The sequence below is a fragment of the Anas acuta genome, chromosome 1 (assembly GCF_963932015.1).
Source record: "Anas acuta chromosome 1, bAnaAcu1.1, whole genome shotgun sequence".
Classification (NCBI taxonomy): Eukaryota; Metazoa; Chordata; class Aves; order Anseriformes; family Anatidae; genus Anas; species Anas acuta.
Genome location: NC_088979.1, coordinates 56,688,936 through 56,716,472, shown reverse-complemented (window position 1 = coordinate 56,716,472; position 27,537 = coordinate 56,688,936). Strand labels below are relative to the sequence as shown.

At 41.0% G+C, this 27,537-nt stretch overlaps 2 protein-coding genes across 5 annotated transcripts; one reads left to right on the top strand and one right to left on the bottom strand.

The window, feature by feature from the left end:
• Positions 1-257: 257 nt before the first annotated feature.
• POGLUT2 (protein O-glucosyltransferase 2) lies at positions 258-10,482 on the top strand. 2 transcript variants are annotated; one of them, XM_068677953.1, is made up of 10 exons: positions 258-606; positions 2,163-2,368; positions 2,770-2,975; positions 3,733-3,810; positions 6,597-6,769; positions 7,792-8,029; positions 8,611-8,820; positions 9,285-9,374; positions 9,917-10,021; positions 10,228-10,482. In XM_068677953.1, exons 1-10 carry the CDS (start codon positions 428-430, stop codon positions 10,243-10,245), a joined length of 1,503 nt encoding a protein of 500 aa, XP_068534054.1. In that variant the 5' UTR covers positions 258-427; the 3' UTR covers positions 10,246-10,482. The 2 variants fall into 2 exon arrangements, with proteins under 2 accessions (XP_068534054.1, XP_068534065.1); XM_068677964.1 differs by having other exon boundaries at positions 473-606; positions 2,197-2,368.
• On the bottom strand, positions 8,609-19,249 carry TEX30 (testis expressed 30). Of its 3 annotated transcripts, none has more exons than XM_068677991.1 (5): positions 19,152-19,249; positions 16,913-17,143; positions 15,414-15,465; positions 13,736-13,944; positions 8,609-12,544 (listed from the first exon to the last, which is right to left on the bottom strand). In XM_068677991.1, the coding sequence occupies exons 2-5, from the start codon at positions 17,033-17,035 to the stop codon at positions 12,371-12,373; spliced, it is 558 nt and encodes a 185-aa protein (XP_068534092.1). In that variant the 5' UTR covers positions 17,036-17,143; positions 19,152-19,249; the 3' UTR covers positions 8,609-12,370. The 3 variants fall into 3 exon arrangements, with proteins under 3 accessions (XP_068534092.1, XP_068534078.1, XP_068534085.1); XM_068677977.1 differs by having other exon boundaries at positions 19,008-19,232; XM_068677984.1 differs by lacking the exon at positions 19,152-19,249 and adding an exon at positions 18,941-18,960.
• Between the last annotated feature and the right edge of the window lie 8,288 nt (positions 19,250-27,537).

Below are 27,537 nucleotides of genomic sequence, written 5' to 3'. Positions count from 1 at the left end.
GCCGCCAACGGCCAGCAACGGCCGCCAACGGCCAGCAACGGCCGCCAACGGCCAGCAACGGCCGCCAACGGCCAGCAACGGCCGCCAACGGCCAGCAACGGCCGCCAACGGCCAGCAACGGCCGCCAACGGCCAGCAACGGCCGCCAACGGCCAGCAACGGCCGCCAACGGCCAGCAACGGCCGCCAACGGCCAGCAACGGCCATTGCTGAGAGGACTACATCTCCCAGCAGCGCCGCGGCCGCGGGAAGTGCGGCACCGCCCGCCCCTCGGGCAGCCGCCGGTGCCCGCTGCGCTCCGCTCGCCCCGGTCGCTGCGGGGATGGTGCCGTGAGGGGCCGAGGCAGGTCCCGGCGGCTTTGTCCCGGTCGCGGCTGAGCCGCCGCCGCCTTGCCGGGCGGTGTCCCCCCGCGGGGGGAGGCGCCGTCAATGCGTAGCCTGTGGCTGCTCGGCTTCGCGCTGGGGGTCGCCGCGGCGGGCGGCGCGGAGGGCGGCGGGGGCCGGGTGAGCGCGGAGCTCAGCGCCGTGTGGGGGCCCGGGCTGCGGGCGGCCGCCGTCCTGCCCGCCCGCTACTTCTTCGTGCTGGCCCTGGACGCGCAGGGCCGCAGGTAAGGACGGCGGCGGCCCCCTCCGGCACTTGGCAGGGCGAGGGGACGGCGAAAGGGGGTGGTGGGGGTCTCCGTGCGTTAGTCTCTAAAGAGACTAACTGGCGAAGAAGCCAGTTAGTCTCTTTAGAGGTACCAAATACTGTGCAATGGGATGAGAGGAGAAAATAAAGAATCCAAAAACGACAAACAGTAAAGTGTGTATTGGTCTAATCAACAGTATATGATTTTTTTCTGCTTTGTCAAATACTTAAGAGTAACTAATTTATGATATATCTGTTTGAGTGTCCCACCTGTTTCTGCTATCAGGAATATCAGCATTTCAAGCAGGTAGGCACCAGATCAGTAGAGTCATTTAGTGCGTACTCTGTAGACTTCTAGGTAAACTTTGTAGGAATTAAATAGGTAAACTTAGTTTTTACAAGAAACTCATGGCTTTCGATTTCATCAGCTTGCCTTCTCATTTCTTCCCTAATCAGGTTTGCGTGGCTCTATTTAGGTATCCTTACAGGAATGAACTCCGTGTTATCCATTATTCATAGCCTGTGGTGATTTCTCCAGGGTTAGGGAGCATTTCCCACTTCCTAGGTCCAGGTAGATGCCTCAGCCACATCTCAACCCACTGTTAGGGTGCAACAGGGTTCTCCACATCTCTTCTGCAGTTTTCTCCAGGAAAGAAATTCAGACCTTACAACTAGTTAGGATGTGCTTGCAGTGCTCCAACCAGGTTGTCCAGATTAGATGCGCTGTGGCACATGCAAGTCTGGCAGGTGCCAGTTCAGCTTATCTTGGGCAGTAAATATCTCCTGTATTTTCTGACAGCTCTCCAGTATGTCTGGACAAGTATACATTGAATTACACAATCCTACTATAATATTTTTTCCCTACCAAAACACGAGCATTTGTAATAACCCTTTTTTTTTTTTTTTTCTCTGTATGAGCTACCATAAAGATTAAGGACTGGAAACATTATTAGAAGTTTAACTTCATTCTTCACTGCCCTAAATAGTACCTGGGAAATAAAGTCAACTGGAAATATTTCGCTTCCATATATGTAAAATAACATTATTATTAAGTTTGTCAGACGAAGCTTATTATGTTTTGTTGTTGTTGTTTTTTTTAATATATATATCCACCAACATCCAGTTATTTGCATGCTCTCTACTTCCCCATCACTACACCTGGGAGCTCCAAGTGTAAATAACCAAGAGCCCCACTGGATTTTTGAACGTGCTCTGCTCCCAAATAGTCAAAGCAAAGACTAAAACATTGTTCAACATATAGGACACCAAGTAATTTTCAAGGTGTGTTCATGAATATCTGAGTGGAAATGCCTTCATACTTAGTGCTTTTAAGAGCATGAGACATTTTAGGTAACCTGACAAATTTCTGTTTGGGAGCATCATGCCTGCCTTGTGAACATTAGGATGTGCTCATAAAGACGTAGCATGGCTTAGTGAAGTCACTGGAAATCTGTTCCATTTCAAATGAATGGATAAAACTAAGAAAACATTTGTGTGTTTACTTTTTAAGTCAGCTCCCACTTATTCTCTGGGTAGGTTCACTTCATCACCGGGTGAAAATACATTCCAGGTGAAGATCACTGCTCCTGATGAACAGTTCACTCGGGTTGGTGTGCAAGTATTAGACAGGAAAGATGGTTCCTTCATTGTGAGATACAGGATGTATGCAAGCTACAAAAGCCTGAAGATAGAAATCAAAACCAGAGATAAACATGTCGCAAAGTCTCCATATATTTTAAAAGGTAAGAAGCAGCACTATGCACAAAACTCATAGCTTTCTGTCAGAAAGCACATCCTACAGTATTTTCAGGGAGTAGCATAGGATCATAGTAGCAGGACCTCAGTACTTCTCTGGAAATGCTGAGGACCTTCAAATCCCATGGAATTACAGACTATTTGTAAGTGTCCTGCAGGTACTATGCAATAGAGTAAAAAGGAGTGAAGTGCTATGAAGCTAATGCCAAGCAAGCAAGCAAAGGGCTTGCACAGAAGTTGATGTAGCTTGGCGTGATGCCATTGGACTCAAAAAACAAACAAAATACCACCAGGCCCTAGACAGTGAATGCTCAGTGCTTGACCCTCTTTCCTGATCTCAGTGGCTTAATAGTGTGGCTCATTAAAATAATGATTGCATTCCTAATAGGACCGGTTTACCATGAAAACTGTGACTGCCCTCAGGAGGAGAGCAGCGCGTGGCTGGAAGAGATGAACTGCCCTCAGGTCATTCCACAGATTCAGAGAGACCTAGCAAATTTTCCCATTGTTGATCCAGATAAGATTGCGAAAGAAATCCCACAGAGGTTTGGACAAAGGCAGAGTTTGTGTCATTACACCATCAAAGATAACAAGGTACAGTATGGGTTGATCTGAAGTCCTTATGGAGATTTGGTGACGAGCAATAGAATTTGGCCTCTTGGCTATTCCAGCTGAGAGGCTTCTTGTTGTCTGTTCTTTGAGAAACTTCTTTGTCTGGCTTCTGTCCTTGAAATTGAATAATTTGCAGTTTGTGTATGAGCTCGGTAATATCTGTCTTGCTTTGTAAACTGCTTTTTGTCCATGTTACAACCGAAGCAATTGCAGCACAGTGAAGGCACATTACTTTCCAAGCAATCAATATGAGTGTTGGGAACAGAATCCAGCCTCCAAAATGCTTGCTCAGTTTTCTGTTCGCTGAGCAGTATTGCTGTGAAGTGTCACGATCTTCTAATTGTGACATGCATCAGTGCAACTACATTGTGCCTAAGGCTGAGGTGAAGAAATACCACTGAGCTCCACTGAGGATCAGAGCAATAATTCTCTGCAATAAAACTGTACAGACTTCAGTAGAGTCATATGGAAGTGGGAACAATGGAACACAATAGAGGCAACCAATTTCTGTTTCCATGAGACAGATCTAAAATGTCTACAAATGCAAGCAAAGCTTGTCTCCCACCACCCCTTTCCTATCATGAACGAGAGATTTCTAAAGCTTCCCAACTGATTCATAAATCTATAGATAAAGCCATACAGTCTGACTAGTTACTGAGTTATTAAAAAACTCAAAATTGTGCCAGTCGTTCTTTGTTATGAAAACACCAGACCAGTAAACTATTTGGGTTATTTTCAGGTTTATATAAAGACGTATGGGGAACACGTTGGCTTCAGAATTTTCATGGACGCTATACTTCTTTCTTTGACAAGAAAAGTGAGTACATCTGTGTAGCCATTTATTCTGTGTGTCCTAACTTATAGAAGCCTGGGCTTAAAAAATATGCCTCAGTGTATTTGTTGCTATTTCTGTTAAAAAGCTCTCGTTCTTTCATTCGTAATGGAAAGATGAGGTGTATTGTTCTTGATCGAAGTTGGGATGTTCTGGAATGCTATCTGATGCGTGTATGGAGTGTCATTGTTTACCAGGCCTTTGTAGGAGAGCTTGATAGAGTTGGACAGAGTGTGTTTTTGTTTTTGTTTTTTCCTGAAGGCTAAATAAATCATCCTATAGCACCTAATAGGCAATTCTGTCTCTGCTGAAAAAAAAATGGGGAATTTATATCTTTCTTCATTAAATTCCAAATGTTGAAAACAAGATGTAGAGGGTTGAGAAAGTGCCAAAAGCCCAACAGGTGGCTTTTGAGGGAACTGTCTGGATGTACAAGCAAAAAGCACTGCACAGACTTCTAAGGAACCTCTGGAAAAAAAAAGACATTATGCACATAGTGACAGAATATAGCAGAGCTGAAGTTTCAGCACATAGAAGTGTGATTGTTATGTAAAGAGAGTAGCAGCAGAAATATTAAGATATCCAAGTTAGGCGTTATCTATTTTTTACTGTAAAAAGACAAAGCACTTATCTTTGAAAGAAAGAAGAGAGAGGAGCTACTAAAGTAGGGAGTTGATCACTTAAAAAGAATCATTGCAAATCTATTCGAAAATAATAAACACATTTTTGTATGCATCTGAAAGATAAGTCAATTGGTATGAAATACCATGGGTTTATCATCCAAAAATCAAGTTATATAGCAAGGCTCCTTCTATAACAAGATAATAGGCTTCAGGAATCTTAATTTTTGTTAGGCTTTTGAGGGTAGGACTCATAAGTTTCTCACAACCAAAATAAGAGCACTTTGTCTACAATAAAATTTCTAGTCTAGTTTTTGTGAAGAAGGAACTGCTGTAAACTGCTTGGCAAACCTTGCTTAAAGAGTAGTTGCCAATATTTCCGGAGAGGTGAAAGGCGTAACAAACATATTCTTTGTCTTAGGCTCAGTGCCCATTTGGTAACCTAGTTATGTTTTAACTCAGTGATGGACTACAGAATATGCCTACTGAACTTTCAGACAACAAAAATGAAAGAACCCGAAAGCCTCTCGCAGAACAGTATCAGGATTATAATTACCAAGTAATTATTGTATGGAAAAAAAAGGATAACGTGACAAAGGATACTACACAAAATGAATCATATAGTTACAGTACTTATCTAAAATAGGGAGTGGGTGGCTATTTCTGCAGAAAGTGTGAAGGTTATAGCATCACAAATTTAAAAGGAGTCAATGGTGGCACGCTGTTGGAAAAAAGAAACAAAAACAAAACAAAACAAAAAATACATTAACAGAGTAACAGAATAAACACATGAAAGAAATGTCAAGTTACTTTTCCACTATACCCAGGATTAGTAATGTCTCAGTTATGCTATTGTGTCTAACTTTGGGCATCATGCTTCGAAAAGGATTGTTCAATTATTGACATTACATGGGAAAATGTTAGGAGAGGCCAGGCATACAGTCAAGCGGGGGTTACATGTATTTCGAGTAATGAAGTCTAAGGGAAGACATAAATGTAGCTTCAATTATATTAAAGGTTGCTCTATGGAAGTTGGAAGTAAGCCTTTCAGCAGCATTGGACAAGAAAGAACAGAAAAAAATCTATCAGAGGGATTTAGATTAAGCTACAAAGGCAGAATCTGTTTGCAGTTTTAGAAAACACAATTAGCCTCATCCCCATTAAGAATCCTCACAGGAATTTCTGTTAGTGTCATTGAGAGACAATAGATCTGTTGGGTTGGCTGTCACTGCAGATGTAGATAAAATACAATGTATAGCTTTCCTATGTCCATTATAACCATTAGATGGCACTCTACTAATAAAGTTAAGCGCTGAAGATCAGAAGGTGTAGCCAAACCCCCTCTGAGAGGAAGGGACGCAGTGAAACCTTTTCTGTCTGCGTGCATACTGAAGACCAAAAGTACTGCTCTGGGTCTCTGTCTTTAGAATTTCTGGGTGTCTCTGCCAAAGGTTTTCCTAAATCATCAGGTTAGAGAAAAATGTCTTCAAGCATTTAGGAAAGCGTTTGGTAGTCAGCAAATGATTAATTTCTTTGTCCATAAATTAAATTAGAAACTTAATGAAAACCTATTTGGGCCACAGAAGAATCCTGGAGAATGTTAGACTGCCCAGCCATTCATACTTGAAGAGTAAGGGGGGGTGGAGTCAGAAGTATGCTTAAGTATGGTGGGGAATCAGAAGTAGGCTTTACATATTTTTACATGTATATACATATTTTAATTTGGGAATTATTAATATATTCAGAAGTGTTCTTTCTTCAGAGAAGGTAATTTTCATACAGTCAACAAGGTGGTCCAACTTACCTTGGAGTTATACAGTTGCTTACTTAGGTCCCAGTGCTAGCCTGGAACAAGGACTGTACGGCCAATCATCTAAAGTATAACAAGCAACTGTTTTCTAAACTGGGAGGGAGACCTCCTAGGTGATTTTGTGACATTCTTATAAATAAATAAATAATCTTACAGACCACAAGAGTGGTCTGAGTATTTTTAATGTTTCTAACTTTACGTATTACAGGTACATTGAATATTACTACAGAACAGGCTTTTTTTTTTCTCTCTTGGTGATGTTGTTCTCAAATTGCAAGTTTCCACCAAAAGAATGCTGCGTCATATTGAAAAGCGTTTGTGCCTCCTTTGCTTCTGTTTAGGTGAAAATGCCAGATGTAGAATTTTTTGTTAACTTGGGGGACTGGCCGCTGGAGAAAAAGAAACCTCCGCAGAACCTGCACCCTATCTTCTCATGGTGTGGGTCCAGTGAATCAAAAGACATCGTCATGCCAACATATGACTTAACAGACTCGGTTCTGGAGACTATGGGACGGTAAGAGATCTTTTATTTTTTTCACAAAGTTCATAGTAAGTGTTCTTCCAAAAAGGTATTTACGTTATCAGTACATTAACTTTTATTTATTCATTGAGACGTTGATACAGTATAGGTAGCCAATAATTATTTAATTGGCATCATAGCATGAACCAATTTGTACATTCTACAAGTTACATGTATGAAAACATACTCCACTATTCTATTTCAAAAATCAGAATTTATCTAAATGCAGTCACTGAAAAAAGCACACGGAGTTAAACACTACAAGAGTAGGTGTTTTGTTTGTGTGCTCTGCTTCATCACGATGAACGTGCTGACAGCTGGCCAGGACTCTCTCTTCCTGTGTTTCCTAGAACATTTAAAGGCCTTTGAAGCCAGAGTGCTCAGCTGAGGACCTATCATCTCTCGCTTTGATTACTGGTACCTGGCCACGGTAACAGCCCTGCTGCTGTCTTGGAACAATACAAATACAGCTTCTAAGATATCTTCATTACTCATTTTGAACCCATATATCATTTCACTGCATTACATTCACGTTTCTAGCTTTTATTATCAAGACTTTTCCTAAATTTGCTCTGCTTGCCCACAGCTTCTGTGCTTTAATTTAGCAGGTTTCTGAGGAAGTAAATTATGCTCTGTTAAGCCACTTACATTCCAACCTTGCTTTGGACTATTTGTGGCTGCCTCATCACCATTTTCAATTATTCCTTTACCCTGCATCACCCATGGCAACCATACCCACTTTTAGCTGCTTTTTACACAACAACTGACAGATCCTCTTTCCACACACAGTTCTCTCTTGCCACAGGTCTGTGGATTTGACGTTCCCTATCTCTTTTTATCATTGCAAAAATACTGATACAATACATATACAGGTATAATCATGACTCACCCTCATCTTTGGTATTTTCCTATTAGTACTATAAATTATTTCAAGTAATCACACTTAAATAAATCCAAATCACATGTAAAAAAAAATCCAGTGGGCATCACAAATAAATCACTACTTTCTCCTGCAGGGTTAGTCTGGATATGATGTCAGTTCAAGCAAACACCGGCCCATCATGGGAAGACAAGAATACCACGGCATTCTGGAGAGGACGTGACAGCCGCAAAGAGAGGCTTGAACTTGTAAAGCTCAGTAGAAAATATCCGGAGATCATAGATGCTGCTTTCACAAACTTTTTTTTTTTTAAACACGATGAAAGCCTCTATGGACCCATTGTTAAGCACATTTCGTTTTTTGATTTTTTTAAGGTAAGCCGCTAGTCATTTATATTTTGTAGAATTAGGTTCTCAGTGTTTTCCATTACCAAATAACTCTGTATATATTATTTATAAGGAAGTGATTTTGGTTTTCCAGCACAGCAACGACAAGCATAAGTAGGCTTCTCTCCGCTGGGACTAACTGCTGTGCAGCTCTTAGACTGAGAATAAAGATGTCTGATTTACATCTAAAGGTTCTGCAGAACCTGGTGTAATCTAATAACTCCAAGTTCCTTTTTATTTCTTTTTCCTGGTTCAGTGATCAGGACTACTAACATAACTAACATAGTGGGAAGTCAGTGGATGAAGTGGCACATCAACCCTCACATCCCAGGATGAGCGTCTAAGAATGTCCGGAGAGCTTAACTGATGAAGAGGGCACCTGTGTACCCTGCACTGCGATGAATTCCAAACTAAATAACAAAAGCTACTTAAAAATTGATGCTTGCCTAGCCAATCCGACATTTCTCAATATCAGCAAGTCAGTAATACCGGTGCCCTCAGAATAACACGAGCTAACCAGGCTACTTGGGTCTTGTTTGTTAATAACCTCTGGTCGTTTTCTTCCCCAGTATAAATATCAAATTAACATTGATGGCACAGTGGCAGCATATAGATTGCCTTATCTACTAGCAGGAAACAGCGTTGTGCTAAAACAAGACTCCATCTACTATGAGCATTTTTATAATGAGCTGCAGCCATGGAAACACTATATTCCATTCAAAAGTGATCTGAGCGATCTCCTAGAAAAACTACAGTGGGTCAAAGAGCACGATGAAGAGGTAAATACGCGGTTAGAAGTACTTGGCAATGTTTCTTGACAAATAAGAGTTTCTTGACAAATAGCTTTGTCTTGAGCAAAAAATACATTTCTTTAAAACAAAATCTGTTATTTCCTTCTGAAAGGACTTCAGAATGAGCGTCATCAAGTGCATAAATAAAAGCAGTTTTTAAGAATACATAATGCTGCCCTCTGCTTGGAAACTAATAGGAATTTTGGAGACTATTTTCATAAGAATGCCTTACTTTTACAATTAATCATGCTTAAATTCCTAATCCCTTCCATGTATCAGTAAGAGATTTATGTTACTGTTTTATGGACAGTTCAGTGCTGGGACATGTAAACACTAGATAAAAATAAATGATGAACTATCTTAAACTATCAGCACCCCAGAATCAATAGTAGCATCCTGAAATAGCTACCATTTTTAGAGAATTTAAAACAAACAAACTCTTTCTTTTGCAGGCCAAAAATATTGCAAAATCTGGACAAGAATTTGCAAGAAACAATCTCATGGGAGATCACATTTTTTGTTACTACTTCAAACTTTTCCAGGTTAGTGTATTTTTAACTTCTACTCCCACAAAAATAGAAATCCCATAGAGAGAATTCAGGACAACACAGCTGCTGGAAATTGGCCAATCTGGCACTTGAAGCCACAAAGCAAGTGGCAGCAATTAGGAAATTCAGTTGGTTTATAAACACTGCATGCTGTTGTTTCCTGTGAAACCCCGTAAGACTCTGAGGGTGGTTTGAGAGAAGCAATCAGATCCCGTAGATCTTGACTTAATCTGCAAGGATACGTTGCTCACAATGATCAAAGAACTCACCATCAGACACACACCCTGTGAACCACAGCTGAAAATATCTCTGCATTAGCACCAGGATATTGAAACTCCAGTGAGGCACCCGAAGGGGCTCCTGTCAACAGTTGGGTATCTGTTTACCCTTTCTGTGGCACAGCGTGGACTGAGTAGAAAACCGTGTAGAAACCGTGTAGTCCTGGAGTTTTTACAGAATTATTCAGCTGAGTTGTTGCAGGATTTACAACATAACGAGCTTATGAATTAACACCACCTTTCTTTTTTTAAAACTAGGAATATGCCAGTTTGCAAGTGAATGAGCCAAAAATCAGAGAAGGCATGGAGAAAGTGCAGCAACCTGATGATGACCTCTTTCCATGTACTTGCCACAGAAAAAAGGTACAATATATATGGTGTTAAATGTAAAGTGCTCAATGTCTGCAGTTTGTATTCAACCAAATTGAAACAACTGTTGCTCAATACCACATACTCTGTCACCAGACTATTAGTGGCTTAAAAACATTTATTGGTGTGTTTGCAGGACTAGACTATTGAAAATTGAGTTTCCAATTAACTGAAAAATGTTTCTTCTTTCTCTATTACAGACCAAAGATGAACTTTGACAGAAAGAAATAAAATAATTTTTTGGATATTTACCTACATTCAGAATCACTTCTTCAGGACATAAGGAAACCTTGAATTAAAAATTAAACGGTTATTTTGAAGTTTACTCTATCATGATCTACATACAGAAGACAACCAACCATTGCCTGTTTCCTTTTTATCATGGAGCAGTCACAGAGCCTTGTTCAACACACATTTTATAACTTTTTTTTTAAATAAAAAACACATTTCTATCAGTTACTTGGTACTGTCCTGAGATACTTTTCAAATGCAGGTACTTTTTACTCAGACAAGGTGGCTGGGATACTGAGTCTAGCATGTTCAGCAAAAACAGCCAGATAAGAATTGCATACCTGCTCCCTGGCATGCCTGTCAAAAGCAATCATTCTCAGACTGTAATTTTGTTCCTTCTGAGACAGTCAATATTCTCAAAGACAATGATGTGGGCTTTGTATTCTTTAACCTGAAGGAAAAATACAACTCTATTGGACACTTATCTTAGATAAAAACTGATTTTTCACAGATGCTTTCTCTGTGAAACTCAGTCCCTTCGGAAATATAAAAAGAATTAAGTGGCACTGAGCAGTGACTATTGATAATAAACCAATCATTCTTCTACAATTTGATTCTGCTCTTAAAATACCTATTTTCCACTGGTGTTAAGTAACTCAGCTGCTACTTTCTGAGCATATCATCATCATCATCACAAAATGCTACACTGGTAGATGTCAAGTCTAAATTCATCACATTCTGAAGTTTGAACACACCTCCCCAGTCAAAAGTGGGGATTTATTTTCTCTGTAAAACAGTGAATTTAAAGAAAATAGCCACACAGATTTTATGTGCCTTTTGAAATTGGCTGTGAGCATCTAGATGCGTCCCATGCTTACTAAACAACACTACTGATGGGCAATCAGCATTCTTGAGGTGCCTTGTAAGAAATGACAATATTATATCTGATTTTTCATTTTCATCTGTCTATTGATTATTTTTTGCTATAGTAAAAGCAAGCTTAGAGTAGTTTGTTCAATCACTTGATAAGCTGTATAATTTAACTGCAATAAACTAGTCATGAATAACTGTTTTTTTACAGTAATCACCTGACCTTTTACAGTACAGCACCAAAACAAAGCTAGCAGATGCAGTCACCTGACCAAATCCTCAGAGAAATCCTCTGAGCTCACCACATCTGACTCAGTGCATTTAAGCAGTTCTGTGCTGCCACACACAGCAGTCACTCCCCAGAACCACCTCCAGGCTAGAACGGGGAACTGATGACACTGCAGCAGTGAGCTGCAAGCTGTAATGATGCAGTACAACCAGAGGAGGCTGTAGGAAACTTGGCAGTGGAGATGAGCCCAGTGTCTCAGAAGACAACATCAAGGTGTTTGTCTCAGGACCAACCGGCAGTTTCAACTCAGATTATCACGCAGCTGATACATGCTGATCACCGGCTGAAAGCAGTTAGCCCGTTGCTACAACCTGGTTATACCCACAGGTCTCTCAGTCCATAATGGGGAAGACAACACCTGCAGGCACCTATGAAGTATTTTAGAATCTTAGAATTATTAAGGTTGCAGAAGGCCTTCAAGGTCATCTGATCCAATCTTATCCAATCTACTCCCATCACAGTTCATGTAGCACAGCAGAATGCCCCAACAGGGCACCAAGACAGAACAGTAAAACCCTCGCTGTCCAGCCCTGGGAGATATGCTTGCAGAGTTTTACAGATCAGTATGTTTTAAGTTCAAACAAGTATCAGTAATAGACTCAAAAATAAAAACACATCTGAAGATTTGGAGTCCAAATATTTGAATATACTGAAAAAAAAACCAGTCAAAAAACATTTACTTGGTAATGCAGAGCACTAAGTGTTGTGTATAGTTTTTACATGGAAATACTAAAAACAATGCTGCTCAGACACTGAATATTTGATGTTTACCATCTTTCTTTTAAAATGTTTTTATTGTTTTGCATATTTTTTTCCTTTCATTAAAAAAAAGTTTTATTTACATTTACCCTTAGACTTATAAAATACTTGTTTTCAAAAATGTATGCCACAAACTCATTTGTTGCACTTAAGAAAAAGCTGACTGAAGATACTACTTAACCACTCACTGCAAGTCATTTGTGCTCCAGTTCAATATTCTCTCTAAGCCAAGAAAAAACTTGTGTGTTTATTTCTTCCATGACATCATCTTCTGCTCGTCCTTTAACTGCCATCCCATGGTTTGCTTTATCAATCCAATGGATTTTTTTAGGGGCTTTCATCTTGCTTGCCACACCTTCTAACAATTGCTACAGAGAAAATAAGAATGGGAAAGTTAGATAAATAGCTGCTACAAATTGTCTAACACACAGATGTCTCTCACTTTGCCTATGTAACACATAATAGGAAATGTTTAAAAACAAAAATGGATTGGCATTTACATTAAAGAGACAGTAACAGAAAAGATGTGATAATACTGTATTCAGTAATATAATTTACTCAAACACTAGCCCTCAGTAACAGTCACTCACTCGTACGTCTAAAAGTAGAAATGTAGAACTTCATAACCTTGTGAAGGCTCCTTGCCCACACTCAGACAGAACGCGCTCCTACTGCAAGAGGGGGTACAGCACTGAAATGGCAGAACTATACTCAGATGTGTCTACAGTGCCAGAGTATCAGCACAACCCTCTGGAGACTAGTGCTCTGTTCAGCTGTCTCCAAAGTGGAACCAGCTCAGAAGGGCTTAAAGATCTTCCCCCTTTAGGAAGGCACTCCAGGTATTTGCCGGTCGCTAACCACACTAATTTCAGTGACAACTCCTCGTGAAAGCGTTCTGACTCCTTAGAAACTGTCCAAGCATGGAAAATGGTAACTGCATACATACCATCCCAAACTGAAGCCAAACAGTTCAAGAACAACAGATAACTGCTTTGCAAGAAAACAGTAGAAAACATTGTATTCTGATCACTGCACACCTGTTCTTCATGTCAACAAAAATGCTGCTATCAAAAATGCTTAACTTCTGGGTAGAACTGCTTTGCTAGAAGAATGTTATGAAAATCTGACAAACGTGGACTAGTAGCATAGCAGTGCTTAGGTTTTCTAACTTGAGATGGTGAAAACAGAAGAGCAAATAACTTGCTCCTTCTACACGTCACTTAATTCATAAAAATCTTTGCTATCAAAAGACCAAAAAAAAAATAATTAAAAGCTGGATTATTTATTTGCCAAAAGATAAGTTTCCCAAAGCAGTTGATCAAACAGTATCCAAGCATGTGAAAAAGCATAAGAAATCAACCCAGGATTCCCTAAATCTGATGAAGTTTCCTACCCAAATCTTCCTTCAGAAGATTTATATTTGTATTTATATTTACATTACTATTTAGAGAAGGCTGTTAATCAAAGTCACTGCTGTGGATACCGGTACAAACACCACTCAGACTCATTCCTATTCCTCCATGCTGCCCTTTGACAGAAGGATTTACGAAGATACTCACTTTTTCACACATCTCATCTGCTGATCCTGAGACAAACAGCACTGGACACCTGATAAATAATAAATCTTCATCCCGGAGCTTGGACTGCAGTTTTGGTCGATGAAGCGGGTAAGATAAACACACTAGACCTTGAATGAAGTCATCATTGTCATCATCCTCGCTGAGCTGACGTATCACAGAGGCAGCAGCTCGTGAGCCCATGGAACGGCCTTTCTCCCACGTTAAAATAAAGGAAAAAAGTATATCCGCAATCACCTCACCTGCATTCTTAGCATGCTCAACTCCTAAATACATTCATATGGCTTGCTTTTAAGTGTATATGTAGTACAAAATGCTAGGTATACTTTTATACATTTTTCTGCTACGATAATTGTATGGTTATAGTATGTTTCCACATACCCAATTAAAAAAGAAAAAGAAAAAAGAGAAACTGACAAGGATCCTTTGCAATACTGGAAGGACCAAGAGCTCATCCTATTGAAGGGGTTGAGTGAGGGAGAGAGAGGACAGGTCCTGCCTGCACTACAGATCCCTGCAATTCCAAACAGATCCTCAAACTCTGAAATAATGCAATTAACTTGCGTTTGTTCTTTCATGCAGCCTTAATCTGCTCATAGTAAAAACCAACATTTTAAGCTCCTTACTCCCCACACAAATCCAGCAAGCATTTATGTACACATAAATTTTCAGCTTTTTCAGGGAAAAAAAATAAAGAGTGAACATGCAGCATGAGGTCGGTTAGTAACAGCAAGGGGATATCAAAATGCCTCCTCAAAGAAGCAGCATATGAGCTGACAATGCTCTATAATTGAGTGTTAGAAGTAGTTGATTCCAGTGGGATTAACTTGCCTCAGGGCAGATCTGGTTTCGCTTAGTCGGACAACATTTTTAAGTTTCCAGTATCAAGTTGTTCCTAGTTACCCCCATCTATTTCCCTTCTCACAGAATGTAACTGATTTTCTACCTGCCACTAGGTTTATGTACCAAATCCTGCTTTGGCAAAATGGCTGTTTACCAGAAACCAGAATTCAAGACTTTTAGTTAAAAGGTACACAAGGACTATCAGAGAACTTGTACCCTGTCACAAGCCAGACAGGTTTTCTCCCCAAGTCAGAGCTAAATCATGGTCTGTTGCTCTTTCTTTCATCCTTCTAAAAGATCTACAGCACCAAGAGGACAACGAATAGATCCAGATGCTTCCAAAATAATTCTGTGAACACATCAGGCTAGATATTCCGACTTGAAATCCAAGAAGCAGAGCTGAGCTATACGCCCACCTGGCTCATCCCCCAGCTACACAGCTTGTTGGATTCAGCTCCAGGTTAAGACACACAAATGCAGATCTGCAAATGAGCTCGGCACCTACGTTCTCATTGCAATTCGTGGGCTTCTAGTCAATTTATGAAGATTAGAGAGCATTCAACACTCTGGAAAGAAGACTCTCCTAGCCTACAGCTGAATTGCTGTCATGAAGCAGTAATGACCAGTGGGATTTTTTCAGCTTGTTCCCACCCAGGACAGTGAGCTTTTAGTGCATACCACCAACTGAAACCTGTCATCCACATCTAGTGTTTCACTTCTTACCAAAGCAGGACGGACTGTAAAAAACTGAGTAATTAGAGATTGCTATCATTACAGCCAGAATGAGAGGGAAAACTATAAATAATAAAAACTGTACCTGCAAGGAAGACACCTGAAAGTTTATAATCATCAGAAAGCTTTAAGTATTCCTAAAGAAATAAGAGAAGAGAGAAACATTACAAGCCAGAATTGTGACAGCTGACAGGCTGACGATTTTTTTTTGGAGCTGCTAACCACAACATGGGAAGCTCTTTCAACACTGCAGATTAAACAAAGACCACATACATAAGAGTTGCTTTTTTTCCCCACACAAATCAGCTCATCATATTTTGCAGCAAAAATGTAATAAAGAAACAATTTCACATTAGTTCTCATCACATCTAAAATTTCAGACACACCATCAATTTACTAAAATATTAACTGATTATGTGTATCAACTTAGTTATAGTAACAGACCATGCACACACTCAGCCTATCAAAATACTGAATAAATTAGTACAAATATCCTTCACTGAGATTTGAGGTCATGCATTCCAACAAAAAGAAAAACTTTAAGACACAGCCAGTTATGCCTGACAGAACAGATAAAATTCAGCAACAACTTTTTCAGTTCTTAGGAGGTAACTAATTAGATGCTATCTTAATAGGGGCCTTTAAATCACCTTTACACCACAGCACATTAATGTAAGCTCACTGACAACACTGTTTCTTCAAAAAAGAATGGAGAATAGACCCACATTAAAGCTACCAAAGACTGACTTAAAAGTAACATACATCTAATAAAACCACAGTATCGTGCACATGAATTCTTTAAGACCTCAGCCTGATGCAAAGTGCTCATGCTACCTTTTCCATTTTGATTCCTTCCTGCACACTCCAGAACAAAAAGAGTCTAAGATGGCATTATTACAGCAAAACATTGTTCATTTTAACAAAATCTAGGTATAGAGGAACATTTTAAATACTGTATCAGCAGAAATAGATAAACACAAGCATATAACAAAGTGATTTTGAAATCAAAGCCTATTTATATTCTAGGGCTCTCCTATACTACACCCAATCTCTTTTGCCTTAGATCTTCCTGCATCCCAGTCTCCTGAACTCTACCTAAGGTCTTGTTCTCTTGGCCCCAAACCTTGACATTCACCACAATTCCCATCTAAGCTTCCTTCCTCTGAAAAACCCCCCTGAAGCCATATCCCTTATTCCCCTTTTCCGCACCAAGCCTTCCCATAACACCAACCTCTCATTTCCACCCCAACTGAATTCTTTACATTTTCCCAGCTATAAATTTCCTGGCAGAACATCCATGCTCTCTTCAAATCCTTTTCTCAAGCTTTTCTTTCTCTCCCTGAATTCAAAGCGACCCATTTACAGCAACTGTTCTAGCTATTGCCTATAGAAGAATTGTTCGTGCTCTTTTTGCGTATGGACACCACTCCATTTAGCTAACCATCACTTCCAATTTTCTCATTGCAGCTTGACTAATCTCTGCTGGTAATATAGGAAATCCAGAAGCAGACAGAAGATAAATATATATGTCAAATCCTGCACATCCATGGATATAAGCTTTGGCAATATCTGGTCACTTCTTACCACAACTGCTTTGTAAGCTTTAGTCCTATAAGCAATGTTAAGGCCTTTACAAGTAAACCGCAGGCACAGAATTCCATAGGATGCAAGATAGGTTGCCAAAGAAACTAAGTGAGGGAAATTCATATCTCCTCCGGCTCCATGGGTAAGAATCACTCCATATCTTAACTTCTTCTTTGGAACAGAAAAGATGGCATCAAGGTATTTGTTCCCAAAAGGTATTTTCACTTGAACCTAGAAATGAAACAGAAAAAAACAGTAAGAAGAAGATAAAATTTTCCAAGCTGCACATTATGATGAGGAAAAAAAATTACAAGTCCCATTCTATTCCCCTTGTTTAAGAGTACAAAGTGAGTAATTACCTCTGGCTCAAAGATCTTCCATGCGATAATGAGCAAGTTACCTTATCGCTCCTTATTTTCTCCATTAGAAAATGAAGCATCCCTAGCTTCAAATGATGCTTCAAGGCACAAAGTGAGCTGCTTCTTACATTCTCTATATGCCTATTTGAGAGCTAACTGCCGTAATTGATTTGAATATTAAGTCTTTCACTATAAGAAACACTAACATTTCTATAAGACCTAAAAATAAATGAGATTAACAGGATATATAGGACTAAGAGAACTCCACCCAGGCAGCAACTGTTTAATCCTGTAGATGTAGCATCCATGTACAAACATGATTACACAGGGAAAAGACTGAAAGAGTATTATGAAAAATAGTTTTGAATACACTAGTTTTACATATGACAGGTAACTATAGGAAAATAACACAGGAGTGACTTTTTCATTAAGTATTCATAATAACTGGCGATGAATATCACAGTATTTAATATGTTTTTATAATTGACATTCAGAGGTGAACCTAGGCACTTACACTACACTGACTAGCAGCCAAATCCACAGAAGTACAAAACCCAAAGATACATGTCAGCAAGTATTTCCAAATTACACGGCAGTAACCACGCACCAGAGTGGTGGCATTCCTATTGTCACAGGATGAATTTTCCCCAGAAAAAGATCAGACAGCACCATTGCAAGACAAAATCAGCACAACATTGGCAGAAGACCCCCCAGTCATGACAGATACTTGGACAAGCTGAAGGAGACACGAGGCCAGCTGATGTTGAGCTGAATAAAAGGGGACTGGAGTGCGTGTGTGCCACCATATATGCCAAAGCTCTTGAAAGCAAAGGAAAACAACCCAGTGCTGGGATGGAAGGTCTGTTCCACACCACCACATCTCAAGGAACATGCCAAGTCAGGCAGAATTTGGCTGGTCACCACTCATACTTCAAGTTTCACCTACAAAGGCAGAGGTAGCAGCACACATCTCAGAGCTTATGAGGCTCATAAGGATGGAGACGCAGTTGCCATGGACTGTAAATTTCTAAGTGTAAAATAGGAATATAAACCAAAATAGGTTGTTGCTAAGCCCTCAGCCACAGCTGTTAAATCACACTGAACACTCTGCAGCCTTCCTAATGAAATTACATTGCCTTCTTGGAGTACAAAGATGCCACGGCCCCTATGGGGAACTCAGGCATGTGCAGACGAGGTGACTTTTCCAACAATACACAGTAAGGCTGTGGCTACAGAGCTGAGACCAGACCTTACAAGTGCTTTGCTGGCCTACTACAGAGGACAGCACCTCATTTTTTTGGTTTCAAAGTCAGCAACAAGTAAAAATGAATAAATAAAATTTTGGACTTCAGTACAAATGTAAAAGCATTTTCCAATGCCTGCATGAATGCAAAGATGCCATGTAGCAAATGCATTGTTGTCTGAAATACTTTCTCTCCTGCAAGCATCTGCCAAACTTAAAACCATGAACCAAATCTTGCCAGGAATTGCTCTGAGTTGCTTCTCAAACCAACACGGAGCAGTCAAGGGAAGGCAGCTTGACAAAACGACGACAAATCCCCAAGCCGCTGCACGCCCTCACAGCTCTTGCACTACGGACAGCTCAACCGCTGCCAACGCCAACCCCAGCTTTCTCCCCTCCTTTCAAAGGGCCGCAAACCGGACCCACCGCCGCCGGCCGAGGGCTGCCCGGCGCCGGAGCGGAGGAAGATGAGGAGGAAGGAGGCCGGCCATACCTCTGCGTGCCCGCTCATCGCCCCTGAGGGGCGGCGGCCCCGGGCTGCAGGCAGAGGCTCACTAAACCCGGAGAGGCGCCCGAGCCGGAGGAGGGGAGAGAAGGGGGAGCTCCGGCCCCTCAGCCGCCGGCCCCGGGCCGTTACCTCAGCCCAACGGCCGCACACCTCAGGCCAACGGTGTCAGGCGGCGGCTGCGCATGCGCACGCGCGGCTCTCCCCTGAGAGATCCCGCCCCCCTCGCCCCGGGACTCCGGTGAGTGACAGCCGCTCGGACCTATCGCCGGCCAGACGCGCGGCTCTGCGCTTCTCGATTGGCCTGCACCTGGGCAAGGCCCCGCCCCGCAGCGCTGGTACCGGCACGGAGCCTGCCCCCGGGCTGTGCTTTGTGCTGTGACTGAAACCAAACCAAACCAAACCAAACCAAACCAAACCAAACCAAACCACACCACACCACACCACACCACACCACACCACACCACACCACACCACACCACACCAGTCATGTACCATAAACACAGCTTTTGGGTAATGGACCATCAGCACGGATATTCTAACACAATGTTTGCAGTATTTATATGTTGGATGTTTCGTAAGCCATAGAATCACAGAATCATTAAGGCTGGGAAAGCCCTCCAGGATCACCTGCTCCAACCATCCCCTACCACCAGTGTCACCCACTAACCATGTCCCCAAGCACCACATCCATCCTTTCCTTGAGCACCCCCAGGGACGGTGACTCCACCACCTCCTTGGGCAACCCGTCCCAGTGCCTGACTGCTCTTTCTGAGCAGAAATGTCTCCTCATTGCCAACCTGAACCTCCCCTGGTGCAACTTGAGGCCATTCCCTCCAGTCCTGTCACTAGTTACCTGTGAGAAGAGGCCGACCCCCAGCTCCCAGATATGCTCCAAAATGTTTTCTCATATTTTCTGTCAAGTCAGAGACTATCGATCTGTTTTCTGCCATTATCGGTGTATAAAATGCAGGTAAGTTAGGACACCCAACATATTGCTCACTGATTCAAGGTGCCATCCCAAATGGAACAGGGCTTTTTCCACATTTATGTTCCGGAAGACAAAATGTGCTCTGCCCGGCATGCTCATTGTGTCACTGTCACACTGATGGCTGGATTTCACCCAACACCAATCGAAACTTTCAGACCCTATGAGAGGTTCAACTGTCATCAAGCTGGGAAAGGCAGGGAGCCTTCGTTGCCTAAACTTCTACTCGAGAAGTGCTTAAAATGCAAAACAAGAGCAAGATGTGGAAGCATAAAACTGTAGGAAAGCCTCTGGCACAGCCTGCAAGGCTAACAACTGGTAGAGTCTCAAGAAATCAAAATGAGCGTGTGAGTGTACTGAGGAAGGAGAGATGCTGCTGTGGCCTCTGGTCCATGGAAATACAGTCAACCTAACTGGGTTTTGCCACACTTTTCCTGGAATTGCTTTTCTTCTGGAAGATAAGGTTCCTTTACTGTGACACACATACTGCTAATATTTTGAAGGCTAGGAACTTTAATTAGAAGTATATATATTAGATTGAAATTCATGGATATATTTTCATGATGGATACACTCTGGTATTATGAACTTCTGGATATGTAATGAAATATGTGGATTAGAATTACGTTCAAATATAAGGAATTTAAGATTTTATTTTATTTTTTTTAGTTTTGTGGCATAATGCAACTCCGTCATATCTAGCTACTCAAAATCAGGTTTCAGTGGTTTTAGGAGGCCATGTAAATACACTGTGGTTAATTTTGAAGTGTTCTGAGTAGCCCCTCTGAAAACCAAAAGGTCTTTAAAATCAGACTATTTTTCTTTGCACGCTTAAATATGAATTAAGAGTCTAACTGTAAGCTCTCACATTTGAAAATGTTGATTATAAACGTTTTCTGAACATCTGAAATAAAGTTTTTAATTAAACATCTAAGAAAACCTGGTTTGCATCATTTCATAACTTTAACCTTACATCAGTCCTGGAAATAGAAGTTTATTCTCAAAATAATATATGATACATAATAATCTAAATTTATCACCAAATATGACAATTATGAAAGATATGTGATTTGACATGCTTTGCAGAGAACGTATGTTGTGTGTTATAAAAACCTGTACACTGCTGTAGGCACCTCTGACAGATTTGATATGCCAAAGCCATCTGAATTTCAAGTGGCTCTTTATCAAAGAATGACATTATCCACAGTCTAATTTTTGCTAGTACATCAATCCCTGCTCTTTTCCTTGGACTGTAAATACAGCTTTTCATGCCAGAGACTCAGATTTATATGCAATAGGAACAACAGAGATGATCTCCCACTTTTTCTGAATAGACTTGTCTAGAAAAAGTGTATAATTTTTGTTTGTTTGTATGTTTTCAGTGCAAAATAACTAAAGCTTGGAGGGCATGGTGTGTGTGCATGTCCTCAGAAACAGACCATTTGTGTCTTTTCTCAAGCTCCTGTTTTTTATGGTTTGGTTTGGACCATCAAAATGATTTTATTGGCTTCGTTTGGTTTAGGCTGAAGCTATATGTATATTTTTTAAATCTTCTGTTCTCACTCTAAATTACTGGGTGTACAGTAAGAAGAACCATTATAATGTGAACCCAAACAAAACAAACAAATGAAAAAAAGCTTTTAGTGTGGCCTGTGTGGCCTCATTTCTTTACAGAATCCAGAGAACTTGGCCTCTTGCACTGGGTGACTTTCCCTGGGAAGGTGAAAGACCAAGACCGATGTTCAGATGCTGTAGACACTGATGTAAGTTAGCACGGTCAGCCAGCAGGCTTCGTGGTTAGAGCTGCATTTGGGAGCTGACGCTAATCAGAAGGTGAATTACTTCCAGCTGAACTCCAACCTTTTCCACCACTGTAATTCCATCTCATAATCTGTTGTTTTTACTGGATGGCTTGTTCATTTGACACTGATAACAATGTCACTGCTTTATTGTTCTAGTTTTTGCTGTGATCTCATTTTATGAAACCATGACATGCAAAGGGATCCAGTTTCTTTTGTAATGTTACTTTGGTCACAAACTCCAAGAGCACAGATAATGCCAGGTAACAAAAGTGCAATGCACAAAACTTTTCTCTCCCTTTCAAACTGCACAAGACTCTTTGGAAAGATTTTTGGCTTTGCAGTCGCAGTGCTAAATGGAAGTTCCATGCTTTAATTAAGGAAGGTGTCATCATAATGCATGTCTCTGGATGGTGACTTTTGGATGCTATGCATTTCTCCCAGTCTTTGACAGGGATTTTGTATTCCCTCATTGTTTTTGATAAATGCAACCACTTCATTTCCAAGGAGCAGCTGCTACAATTCATTACTACGTTGTGCTGGGGGCTGCTGGCAGGAGAGAGTTGTGGCTATTCTCTCCCCTTGGCTGTCAGTGAAGTGACCCGGCTGGGAGCCAGTGGAACAAAGCTTTCTGCTCCCAATTCTTCTCTTGCAGAAGAATTAATACTTTTGGCATGCTCCTATAATCTGTGAATGCTAAACTCAGTTCCATATATGTTTTCGCTCTGAAGTTTCACTCCATTTCTATCTATTGCTTCTTCATCAAACAGATGAGCATGTTTAGGGGTGGTAACCAGCACTACTGTCACTGCTAGGATTACCTTTATTCAAACTAAGAACATTGTGTTAAGATATGAGGCCCTTTAACATTTAATTCTCAGTCCAAAAAACTGATACCTTCTGCAGATATGTCATCGGTCACCCAAGTGCATTACTTATCTGGAGATTATTGCTATTTATAATTACAAACAACATGTTACAGCCCCTAAACATGAGAACTCAGTACATTTTGCTTCTCAATTGCCGTTGTTCCTAGGTCATTTTCATTTCCATTATTAAATTGATTTTCAGCATTTAGATAAATCTAAGATGCAGAAAATGACATTGCACCTCTCTACCTTTAACTCACACAAAATCCCACAGATGAGAAAATGAGGTCCTTTTTTTTATTCATAAATTGTCAGAGCACAGGCAACTGCCCTGTAATCCTGAACACTCTACAAGTGTCTATCGTATCTTCCTTATCATTTCTCCAGGTAATTTATTTCATTTATGAAAACCTTTGCCTTCTAACCCTGATCTCTGAAGTACTCTATCCGTCCCTTTCAGTATCTAAGTATCACCTGTGCTTTTAAGAACTATGTTATCTGCTCCATAATCCAGGATATTTCTAAATGTAGTGCGTTTCAGATAAGAAACCACAAAACCCTGTTTGTTTTATTCCTCTGTTCTGTTAGAATATCACTCATATCACTGAAAAGTATTTTCTGGCTTCACATGTGTGCTGTTGGAAGTTTATATTATGACTTTCTAGTCTGATAGAAAGAAAGAGCATCAAATTTTCCTAAAATCAACATATGCTGCTTTTCACAAAATCTGCTGCTACAGGGGTAGAAGGAAAAACAGTTTGGTTTAATACAACTTATAAAATACCTTCTGGATATTAAGCACTTTTAAATAGATTTAAGAGTACATGAGACTTAAGAGTGTATTTGCTTTAGTAGTATCTAGGGACTGAAGTTAAAGCAAAAGATCTGAATGTTAATATATCCTTATTTTTCTTGTTTAGCTTACACATTGTCATAAATTTACATATGGAACAGAATCTACTTTGCTACCAACTGCATACTTCTGAGTATAAGCATCCACATTCATACATACCCACATGCACACTAAAAGCATTATCAAGCAAGGAAACATGCCTGTAAATATCTGAAAACTGATTGACAGATGAAGCTATGGATAGCCCCGGACATAATTTTTAAAAAATCGGGTACTTCTAAGGTCCTTCTGGCTTGCAGTGTGCCCAAATGACAGTCACGACCTAACTATATGTAACAAGTCTTAGGCTGCTAATTAAAGAGAAGTTCTTAGAGCCTGTAGTAGATTTCTTCTGTGTGGAGACAGCAACAAGGATAAAAGAGAGCTTGCTCCAGTGATGGACTTCACAGTGGTGAAAGACTGCAGGTAAAATAAATCTGGGGTCTCATGATGCTGCACTTGAAATGCTTGCAAGCCTGTCCACCACATGTCTAGTGGCAAATGAAGTATGCAAAACACAGTGAACTGGTGAATTCCCTGCTGGGGGAATGCTTACATGACTAGCAAGAAGTTAGAAGAGGAGAGGGCAGGGCGCAGACGAGCACGTAGAGTATGATCGAAGTCTGCCTGCTTCAGCACTCTCTTAGAGCCATGAAACACAGCATCACTCGGGCTGGAAGTGACCCAGGAGGGCTCTACTCCAACCTCCTGCTCAGAGCAGGCCAGCTGTGAGACCAGGCCGGGTTGCTCAGGACTTTGTCTAGTCAGGTCTCAAAAAAAAACACGGGGATGGAGCCTGCTCAACCTCCCTGGCCAAACTGTCCCAATGCTTGGTTACTCTCACCATGAAATTTTCTCCCCTTACATCTGCAGCCCTGTAACCTGTCAATTACACTGTGATTTCTTCTTGCATTGGGTCACAGGCTGTGTGCTAATCTACCAGCATAGGCTTCAAAACCTGCTAATCTCTTGTCGGTTCAGAGACACCATACAAGTATACCTGCTTACAAAGTTCAAAATGGCACAAACTTCCTAGGAAACTGCCCACTGCCAGTTCCCATGTGATTGCTGGCATTAGAGATTTTCCAATATCCTTATGCCCGAGAGTATCCTTTTGGGATTAATTTTTCCTCATATTGTTGGTTTTAGGCCATTTTACTATACTTTTATGAATCCTCTTTAGCATTTCCCATTAACCACTGACATAAACCACAGAGGTATTGTTGGCCACATCTCCCAAGTTAGTGGAGATTTTAGATAAAGCTGAGCCTCAAAACAGTTTCCCTGATACACCACTGAATTTGCCCTGACCTATTTCTTTTCTGAGCTTATTGCTATGTGAGGTTAATCACGTCAGGTATTCTGACATCTACTTTAAGTTATGGGATGCCTGTCACAAAATCTGCCTTCCTTTTACAAGAACTCACTTAGTGCCAAGTGGAAAATCTTCCACGGGATTCTGCGGGGGCAACAAATTACTGGAGTCCACATGACAGCTTTTAGCCCCAGACGTGTCTGGCACTTGTTTTACTCAGCACTTGTAAATCAATAGATTATATGACATGAATGTTTAGAAGGAAGATGAAACACGGGACTTCGTCCACAGTGAGCATGTCGAAGATCCTGTAGCATCACACGACTTTTATTTATGAGGGACCAGTCATCCCAGTTTTAACCTCTGAACTTTTGGACGTGCGGCCTTGCCTTGATCACCTGGTTACGTCAGCAAGAAAAGCCCAGTCGTTTACTTTGGAGATTGTGTCCAAGATCACAGGTTCCTCACATGTCTGTTGTGCAATTAATCCCAATTAATTCCCAAAAAAAGTTCACTGCACTTTAGCCTTCTGGGAAAATGCTAAGGATAGTAACATTACCCTTAGAAGTTAAGAGAACACATTGCCATGGGGAATTTGTAAGTCTTTGCCAATGGCAGCGAATCAGAGGATGTCTGAGCAGTGACATCAGGCACACTGTGCCTGGAGTCAAGAGGCAAGCCGGAGATAAAATCAGAAGGAGGCAGGCTTGGCAAACCGCATCATGCATAAGCCAGCTTGGTCTGGTGCACGCAGCAAGGTTTTGGCCTTGTGCTTGATAGGATGATGGACAGGAGCAGAACTAATGAAAGGGTGCTGAAAAGGGGACCTGGGGAAAGACCATCTGCAGGTTGGAATTTATGGTGCTATTTGTTTTGTGGTTTAATTGCTGCTTTCAGTCATTCCAATTTTATACACTCCAAAGGGAGATTTTTTTCCCCCTCACTTTCTGAAATAAATGACTGAAAGTTTTCCGGGCAGTGAGTTTACAATTTTGCTCCTGAAGAAATTAATCACTTCCAGATTAAGGGAGATCTCTTAGTCCTCAGTTTGGATCAGGGTCAGAGTCAGTCCAGTTGTACCATGGCAAAATCAGTTTTAGGATCCAGTCGTGGCAGACTGTGCTTGTAAACTTGTCCTTCTCTTGAATGCTAGGTTGTCTTTGAGATCTTGGTCCCATCCAGATGCTGGGCTGAGATTACAGACCCCCACATAGTCTGTACCCTGTCTGAATCAGAAGATGGGCATGAATTTGTGTCAGCACAGAGGGAGGTCAGGTCAGTCAATTGGTGAGATTGGTCTTTTGAGTTGTCAGAGAAGAGCTGAAAAAAACTAGTGCTTTTGCATCAATTTTTCATCAATGCACCAATCTATTAAATTTTTAATATTTTTCTTTCAGTCTGTTTTAGTGGAATCCAACAGAAGAAGATGCAGAAAAAATACATCTCAGAAAGTGCTTTGACATCACAGCAGTTAAGCGTGTTGTAGGTGGTAGGGCATTTTCCTAGATCCACAGAGTCAGAAGCCAGGTAGGTCATGTAGTCCTATCCCTGCAAGTGCAGCATTGGCCCATTTCAGCTCTGAATATTTCAAAGCCTACTATTTCCAGCACTAAGTTTGTAAATTTTAATTGTTAATATCACTTCTACAGCACATTACCAGATCTTGTTTGTGGTAATCATGTTGACCTGCCTTGGCCATCCCTCTCCTTCGCTGCGGTGTGCTGCTGGCATCTGTGTTTTTCAAAGACGGTCAAAATTGCACTTTCCACAGTGCAAGAGCTCTTGCCAGAGAGCTGTGACGTTATTAGCTGTGAATATCCTGCAGACTACACATATAAATTCTAAATACGAATGCATGTTTTCACCCAGTGCTAAACATAACAGAGTATCAGATGTGGCACATTCCATGACTGCTTCCTTTGTACCATTCACTCTTTCCCATAGTCAGACTGGGCTCAGCACTTCTCTCTGGAAAGTATTTGCATGCCCCTTTTTGTCACTTTCCTGGGCAGCAAAGGCCCACCAGGATTTGCTGCACAGATGTGTGTGGCACTGGGGAGAGGTGAGTGCAGAGAATCACCTTGGTACAATGCAAGCAAGAATGCAGAGAGGACCCCAGGAGAAAAGCAGTGGGACCGTGGCCTTTTATATCAGAGAATAGTGTCATGCATCAACCCTGCGTGCATTCTAGTTGCATCCATTGTGAATTTCCTGTGTTATGAAGACTGACAGGAGCTGTCTCCTTCTTCCTTGGGCAGAAGATCACAAATGCTGATCAACTCCTTACCAGGACAGAGTATAAGCCTCTCTACCAGTAGCAGGATCATTTGGTGTCAAAGCACACATCTTAAACTGAAGGAAAATTTGAAGCTCTGCACTGACTTCAAACCATGCTGTACTATGACATGCTTGTTCACTCCTGCACTGATCAAATCCACTTGCTATTTTTACAGTGGATAATGAGAACATGTGCTGTAAGTACATTTAGCTGCAGAGTCATAAACATACCATTTCCCAAATAAAGTCACCACAGAATTGCTTCTCCTTTTAAATGAAACAGATGAATAATTAAGTGTTTTGACTCTGACCATAGCACATGGTGTCAATACAGCACAGAGAATTTTAATCACAGAAATCCATGCAATAGCTCTGTTAA